This window comes from Anopheles maculipalpis, chromosome 2RL, assembly GCF_943734695.1.
Source record: "Anopheles maculipalpis chromosome 2RL, idAnoMacuDA_375_x, whole genome shotgun sequence".
In the NCBI taxonomy this organism is placed as follows: domain Eukaryota; kingdom Metazoa; phylum Arthropoda; class Insecta; order Diptera; family Culicidae; genus Anopheles; species Anopheles maculipalpis.
Genome location: NC_064871.1, coordinates 28,123,849 through 28,132,776, shown reverse-complemented (window position 1 = coordinate 28,132,776; position 8,928 = coordinate 28,123,849). Strand labels below are relative to the sequence as shown.

General features: G+C 43.9%; 1 protein-coding gene across 1 annotated transcript; it reads left to right on the top strand.

Annotated features, from left to right (window-relative positions):
- The first annotated feature begins 5,993 nt into the window (after positions 1-5,993).
- Positions 5,994-8,621, top strand: LOC126557052 (nuclear pore complex protein Nup153-like). The gene has a single exon (XM_050212695.1). It carries the CDS (start codon positions 5,994-5,996, stop codon positions 8,619-8,621), a length of 2,628 nt encoding a protein of 875 aa, XP_050068652.1.
- Positions 8,622-8,928: the final 307 nt, after the last annotated feature.

The window sequence follows — 8,928 nt, the reverse complement described above, 5'->3', positions numbered from 1 at the left end:
GCTTCGGGAACGGTGTAAGGGATCGGGTTTCCAAAGGGTGAAAAATGGAAGCGTCGTGCCTTGGTGCTACTATAGCAAGAGTATTCCAGCGATATTATTACGGCTAAAGGGGTTTAATTTCAAGACCGGGAAGAGGTACAAAAAGGTGCTCCAGCGAGCTGCGGGCAAACTCCTACATAAATCCCAAGGATTACACAGGCCCACATATCCAAATATATCCGCCTGCGTAGAAAGAATGAGCAAGAAATCCTGACTAGTCCAATTTCCCAGTCTTCTAAACACATCATAATGTGAGTAATGCTTCGACCGCCAAAAAAAAAAACCCACATATGTGCACTGCTCAAGCTTTTCCAGCGAACCTCACACAAAACATGCTAATGTGAAATTTAAATTGCATTTTCATTATTAAACATGAGCACCGAAAGGATAGGTTTGCAGCCGGGGAAATGCTAACCTGTGCGGCATTCGAAAACCGATGACCACGGACCACGGGGAGGACGAGTTTGACATTTAATATTTTTGTGGAAATTAGCAAACTCATGTTTCAGGGCGGGTTGGCTAAGCCTAAAATAATATCCGGTTTAGAGCGAAACAAACGACACGGCACCAGTCGAAAAGATTAGGACCGTAAATAAAACGCTTTAGCTAATTACATCGCGTTAAAAATTAGGACAGAGGGAAAATGGGAGACGATCATATTACCGGACAACAACGGACTAAAGAGAGAGAGAGACCATTCTTCCCTTCGAAGAAGGACGAAGTTGGTAAAATAAGAAGGAAGGGAAGAGGGAGGGTGTTGTTAAATAAGAAAGTTTAGACTAAAAGCTTATACATAAACGTAGATACACACACACACACACACAAACGCAAACCGTAGTACTGGCGAGTATAAATATTTAAAACATACTCTCTAAGCCTGTGGATGCGACGGCAAGTCCTGCGGTTGTTCGCGACTAGCGCTGGCGTGAATTTCTCTGCAATTCGACGAAGCTTGAGCTAAATGCAAGCGTGCAGCAAATTGATGCTTTTTGACCTAGTTTTGGGTTGGAGCGCGAAGAAACTGCTGGTACCGTAGAGCTGGATAGTGATGGATTTGGAGCATCTGCAAAGAGATGGAACAGAAGTGTTAATGTCAATACAAATGGTTTATATTTTGCAATATGGCGATAGTTTTGCAACGAAATACAAAATAAATATTGAAAATACAAGATTGGCTATCTTGAGGGGCAAAATACGAGGTCCCTTTCTTCAATTCTTTTTAGCCTAGGAGATGAATCTGTCCTACATTATGAACATAAATTTCGATCTTCATTATATCTCACATTAGCACTAAATGGAACGTATTTGAGAAATGTTTGTAATTACAAGCATCTGACCCAGCCCTAAAGAACATTCCAAAACACGTCCTTAGTTCAGACACTTAATGGACTCTTATGGAAATCATGTCGCTTAGTATCTTCTGCTACCCATACCGGCGAATACATACATCCATTAGAGCGATTAAAGCTTAATATTGATAACATCCTTCAACCTTCATCATCATCATCCTAAGCTGTCGTTGCCACAGCCTCTACCAAGCATGGGATTCCACGCAACATCCACAGCACATGGAGGGCAAAGGACACACACACATCCTGTCTTACTTTGACTGCCAGTGATGCTACAGAGTCTCCTCCACACTCGGCGGTACTTGCAATTAGGAACATTTCTAAAAGAAAAATCAACCTATATAACTGTGAGCCATGGCTAATCCTCTCCACCCGTCTTCATCGCTTGCCTTTCTTTTCACAACACGAAAATTTCAACTTCCTTCCGGTGGAGGAAATTTAATTGAAAATCTTCCTCCCATAAGTGCCAGCCGGCATGTGCGTGTGCCTATAAGAACGCAATTTCACAACCAAACCATTTCTCTTCCGACGACGCATCAAGCTAACAGGTGCCACAGAGGGTGGTGAGAGATGGTAAGGTGGAATTTTTCTTCTTTATGGGCAAGAGGAACACACAGCGTTCCACAACTTGTTGGTATTGTAGTAGTCCCACCGGCGGTTGATTTGTCCCGACCCCTAGGAAACGTCGTGGATTGTGGAAAGATGAAGCTTGGTGGAAGGAGCAGGAAGAGAGGTTTGGATGAAGAACATCACCGAGCGTCCCAGGCCTAGGTTACAGCGAGACACTCCAGGCGCACTTTTACTTTTCATCAGACCGAAAGGAAGTGCTCTCGAAAGGATGTGAAGTGGGGCACGCGGCTGATGTTTTAAATTCAATTATGGAAGCTTTTTCTTTCCTTCTGTTTACATTTGTGTGTGCTTAATTTTTCGCTTTCGTTCTTTGGCCTATGGCCCATGGTCTGGCGTATTTTCTTCTGCAGAAAGATTGCCCCTAATATAGGATGTGCTTGGTGTGTATTTGCTTTTCTTCATTTCAAATTCACTTTCTTTTATATTTTTTTTCTTCTAGCTATATTTCTTTGAAATCATTTCAACAAACTCTTCTTATTATTTGTTTCTCTTTCTTCCAAAGCTTTTCATTATTTTCTGTTTCTAGCAGTTAAATACAACAAAGAAATAAGTTTTAAACATGAAAAGTCACCCAAATGCAAGTGCAACATTGGCGCAGACTTTAATGTCCACTTTTCTACACAAGTCACACAAATCATTGGCTCCCTGGTGGTAAAATATGTAGATTTTTCTCTAAATAAAACTGTTCTTTTAATATTATTCTAAGCTAACGTACCCACAAGTGCGCTGCCGGAAGATGGCAATCGAATAGTCTTAACGAAACGATAGGCAAGCAAGGTGCTATTTGCATATTTTGTCTTTCCTTCAACCATCCAGCCAGCTTTAACCAACTACCAAATTTAAGTTCATCTCTTATCTTTTCTTGTTTGCATATTTTCACTCTTATAGCTGCTTGAACGGAACGAACTGTCGATAAGGCTCGCCGAAAGCATTTCGTATCTTTCTACACTAAGAAGCAACCAAAATTATGCAAAAACAGATGATTGTCGGGCATATACAGACTTAGTTCCCTGTTTAACCCCCATAGAATCAAGAAAATTCAGGGAATCAGTAAATTTTTGCGCTCGTAAGACAGAAAGTACGAAAGAAATGCCTTTAAGTAGATGGTAAGTGGTATCGTTTTTTTTTTTTTCGGAATAAATTCGTCCATCACCAGCACCGCTTTGTGTGTGCAAGATGAAATTGAAACACATCAGAAAAGGGCGCAGCGCGTCAACGAACTGCGAGGGATCGTAACCAGCATCGTAAGACAGCAGAGTATGTTGAATTTAATTATTCATTCAACCCAATCCACTGTGCTTCCCGGCGACGGGCGCCAAGATAGTTTCCGTGTCTTCGCCGCCACCGATGAAGCTGATTAATTAAACTTCTCCCCTGCCGTGACCAGCAGCAGGACAGGAAAGGCAGAAACAGCGCCCAACAGATCGAATGATTCAATAAGTAAATGAAATGATAGCTCATCATCAGCCAGGAGCAGCCTTTAAGCGTTTATTGGTACGCTGAATCGTGTGCAATTACCATCTACAGAGGACAAAACTGGCCGTGCAATGGCAGGTTTCGTGTGGCACACTTCAGGGATCCATCGACCAATCCACGCATGAGTACGGGCGGTGATTGGTAGGTGTTGATGCTGGTCACTTTATTAAATTACAAATGAGTCATAAGGGCCATAGAAAATTCGTTTGATGATTATTGAAGGTTATTTGCATGGTTTCGGTCGATCGAAGTTAAAATCGCATAACTTTCCTGTAGATACTTTATCTATCGAGGCACATACATATTTAACGCAAATATTTACACTTATATGCGTTTAACACATCCGCTGCGATAAAAATTTGATAAAATTATGTTTCGAACAACGCAGATTAACTTTCCAACAATTTCTATATCTCGTCAATGGCAGGAAAACTTCAAAACCCCAGCTCCATTGCTAAAAGAGCCCAAAACCAGCCTACACCGCATGAAGGCTTCCCAATGGAAGCTACACTAAATGAAAGATCAGAGGCAACATCGTCAGCTTTCATATCAGCTCCGCCGGGCAACTGTCGGCTGCAGATAGAGCTGACAGCAGTAGAGCAGCAGTAGTCCCAGCTATATCCTAGTACGCTGGTACGGCTGGTAAATTTTCGTAAAGAGGAAAAAGCTCTCCCATAAAAAGAGAAGTAAATGGGAAAAGCGAAAAAAAATCAAACGTAAAGCAAATTCGTTTTTTTTTTTCTTCAGTTTCGTTTGAGTGGGGAAATTATGTTGAACGACGACGACCATGGTACTGGGAGGATATAATAACTTGTGGCTTGTGCGAAATCGAATCCGGAATGGAATCTCACTCCACTTGCGTAGCAGTTGCGCCAGAAGTGTGAAGAAAAAAAAAATGCGAGAGGTGGTACACACATACGATATGACCGCAAATATGATTTGATCGTCATCAGCACACACACCCACCGATCATACCATCATCATCGTTACCAATCATCATATCATAAGCGTCTCAACGCGTCCTTATCCATGGAATTATATCAGGAACACACAGGTTTTCACATTTTTCTCCCTCTTGTTAACCCCCAATGCCACCGGAGGAAAATGTTTTTCTTCCCGCACACCTACACTCACTCGGTCCGTTGTGTGTTGGTTGTGTATGTGTGTACGTATGCGGATAAGTTCAATTATCGACGGCAATCATAAAGCGCACGGTTGGCGTTTTCCCTTCTTTTTCCATCGATCGTACACTACCATGATAATAATTTCACTTTCTTCTGCATGAGACCAGGAAGGAAGGCAAACATGTTCCTTCCATTCATTACTCCAACCAACCTTTGAGTCTTTTTTGAGGATTTTTCTCTTCACACTGACACTATTCCGTGTGGAAAAATTGCTTCCCAACAGCCTGGTTTTTATCGACGGTTTTGTTTTGTCGATGTCATCAGACTTTTTTTTTTGTTGAAATCACCTTTAAAACCCCTGTTTGCAGGAACATGGAAGAAAGTGACAAATGCTTGTTATTTTCCGACACCGTTTTACGTGAGAGGTCGCTAAACAAAGCACTTAAATGGGGCCACTTTTCGACGCTTCTGATCCTAAAATTTGGTTCTAGACACGAAGGGTTTCTGCCCTTTTACCTAAAAAATAGCTATTCTCCCAAGTTCTGTACTTTTTTGCCGGGATATATGTATGGGCAGATATTTTCATTTCATTTAAAAATGGAAAGAATTCTAACAAAAAAGCAAAGGATGCCGGCTGAACCTGTTCGAACTGTTCGTTTTACAAAATCCATCGTTCACGATATCGCGTAGAATTAGTAAGCACAAAGAAAAAACTTTTCAGTAACTACAAATGAGAAAAAAACAGAAATATTATTAAAAATATATTTTGTATGATTTTACCACCATAAATTATTTCAAACAACATTTTCTACAACAAAATCACAATAGAATAAAATTAGAATAGTATAACTGTTGAAATAATGGAATAAAAGCTGCTCATATTCCTAAGAATGCCCAAACCAACTGCCAAATTGAAAATCGTTCCTTCTGTTGGTAAACAACCGTCGAATGACGCTGTCAAAGCTGACAACCGAACGGAAGAACCGGTTCAGTTTTCCAACCGGTTCAAAGTCAAGAACAGAGCGATAGAGAAAGAGAGAATGATATAGTGAGCGGATTGATGATAGAAAGAGAAAGAACGAGCAGCTCGTCCGGCATGACACGATCGTAATGTCAGTGAGTTTATCGCGTGGTCGCATTGCGAAGGTGAAGCAACAGAAATAAGCAATTCTCGCTGTGAAATAAACGCCCGAAAGCAAAGCAACCGTGTGTGAAACGTGAGTCCGTCAATAGTTTGTGCTCCAGGCACCATTTGTGATGCAGTACTTGTGTTAATTCTATTGCAGTAGCCGACAGCAAACGGAACATCCATCAGCAGCAAAAGTGTGTGCACGAATTCCCTCGCCTGTGTATTGGTGTGCATGACACAGGCAAAATGTCTCGCAGGGGTTCAGCTTCACCTTCATTGCGCCGCCGTTTAGAAAATAGCGATGGGGATAGTTCCGACGAGGAAGACACAGTGACGGCAAATGTACAGCGCAATTTGACCGAACCAGAGCCCGGAATGAGTGGTCCCAGCAGTGGCAGCAACAATGATGTTAGCAACTCACCGGATGACAGCAACTCGCGTAAAAGTGATGCGGATGGTTCATTTGTTGGGAAAATCCGATCGAACTTCTCGAGCATGCTGAACAGAGTATTGCCGGCGGTGCGCCAAACCAAGCAGGAAGACAGCGTGTCACTGACACGACAGCATACGGAGCGACATTCCGACGTGAAGCATGAAGCTCTTTTAATGAGGGATGTGAAGAAGCGAGCACACTCACCAAACGTAGCAGCTGATTCTGAGGATACATACATCAGCTATAGCGGTACGTACGAAATGATCACAAAACGACCCCGGCTACGCGAAGCAGCAGAAACGAAGGCAGTGAAAAGCACGAGCACTTCATCCGATACGTTCCGGACGCTGTCAGCACCAACAACATCGTCCAACTTAAATAGTCGACTCAGTAGTTTCCTGGGCAACTCGGTCTACAGAAAGCGAATGCAGCAGCTACGCAGTGGATCTACCCACAAAACGCTGTTCGGTTCCTCGACACTTAAATCCACCAACAGTTTAAACGATACGGTTGCATCTTCCCGACGTCCGTCTTTCAACAGTTCCGTGGCCAAAATATCAAAATCGTTAAGCACTGGCTGGATTCCGCCGGAGTACGGAGGGTCATCGTTTTACGAAGGTTTAACGCGTTTCGGTGGTGCATCGTCGGCACGAACATTAGCTACACACGGTCCACCGCGTCCGAGCGTCACAGTGCTGGTGAAAAAATCGCATCCAACAACGGTAAAAGCGCCCTATCCGCTACCGCAAATTGCACCGAATGAAACAAAGGTGGAGAAAAAGGCATCACAGATGTCTTACCCAGCGCAACGAATTCTTGAAATAATCGATGAATATGACGCCAAAAGTCCTGCATCGAAACGAGAGTTGGTGGCACGATCAATCAACAACCTGCGCACACCAACCACCTTGCAGATGTTGAATATAATCCGCATGAGTGAAAAGGAACGCTCGGAAGAAACGAACCAAACACCACAACAACCACTACCGGAACCACCGAAAGTCCCCTTGATGGAGTATACACTTCCCGTGCACGTTGACAAGCTGACCACCAGTCCGATAGGAAAACAAGAATCCATCAAATCGGCCGGTGGAAAGCAGATAACGAAAAAAACAAGGCTGCATGCAGACCCAATACAGGAGCGCGAGGAGACCACGGTCGAACCGATTCAGTTGCCAAATTTGAAACTACCTCCGCTGCTCGAAGGATTGCCCAAGTTCGATTTTACCGTGCCGATGAAGGGACCTTTGCTTCCGGTCGATAAGGAGGTAGGCTTGATGAATGCCAAGAGCATGAACGATGATAAAAAGAAGCCAAGCGGAAAGGAAGGGAGTACGTCGGCACCAAGTAATGTCCCTGACATTGGTACATTTACATTTTCTGCCCCTATGGTGTTTGGTGGCTCTGCTCAAGTCACCGATACCGACCATACCGTGCCGGATTTGTCTGCGCCGGAACCATCCGTTCCCTTTCTTTGTGAAGTGAATAAGTTTGTTTTTGCATCACCTACACTGTTTAATGATTTATCTCAAGTCAGCACCACCATCCCGGTTGCCGCAGAGTCCGACGTGTCACCACCATCGTCCACACCGGAACCTTTACCTTGCGACGAGCATACGTTTGATTTTATTTCGCCAATAGTGCTTGGCAGCCCATCAGCACTCACCGATACGATTCTCGCGATGGCCTCATCGATCGTATTCCCTGCGCCGGAAGCATTGGAGGACACTCCGGACGTCCCAAAGGTACGCTCGTTTAAGGAACTGATGGCCGATTCGGCCACCAAATGGGCGTGTGATGTTTGTATGATTCGAAATGAACCACACCAACAGACGTGCGTTGCTTGCGAAAGTCCCAAACCGACACCCGTGCCAAGCAAGACAAAAGAACAGCTGCCAGCAGCCGGAACCAACATCCCCAGTTCTGGAAGTTTTGCCGCAATTGTAAGTGCGCAATCGAATCGGTGGGAATGCACGGCATGCAGCGTACGGAACGATGCCACTGCATCCATTTGTGTATGCTGTTCAACGGAGAAACCGACCGGGACCGGCAACCCTGGAAGCTTTGCGGCCATTGTCAGCGCTCAATCGAATAATTGGGAATGTTCGGCTTGTAGCGTACGGAATGACTCCTCCGCATCGGTTTGTGTATGCTGTTCAACGGAGAAACCGACCGGGACCGGCAACTCTGGAAGCTTTGCGGCCATTGTCAGCGCTCAATCGAATAAGTGGGAATGTTCGGCCTGCAGCGTGCGGAACGAATCCACAGCATCGGTTTGTGTATGCTGTTTAACGGCGAAACCGACCCACAAAACCAATTCTGGGAGCTTTGCCGCTATTGTCAGCTCTCAATCTAATAGATGGGAATGTCCGGCATGTTGCGTACGAAATGATCCAACAGCATCGATCTGTGTATGTTGCGCCACGGAAAAACCTAAATAGAAGTGATGATATCGTCAAAGGGGACCTAAATGCATGCAGGTCACCATTAGCGAAAGTGTCAGAATAAAGTTACGATGAATTTAGATCAATGCCAGTATCTACTGACAGATTATCTTTCACATTACTAAATACTTCTACATATGATGGATTTGCTTATCACATAAAACATAATAACGGCCGGTACATCCCATTCAAAAAGAGTTGTCAATGAAAATATCCCAGTTATTAGACATATTAGACGAAGAACAATATTCCAAAGGGCAACTAAGACACAATTAGTTGCTCTACATCATTTATGCATGGCAAA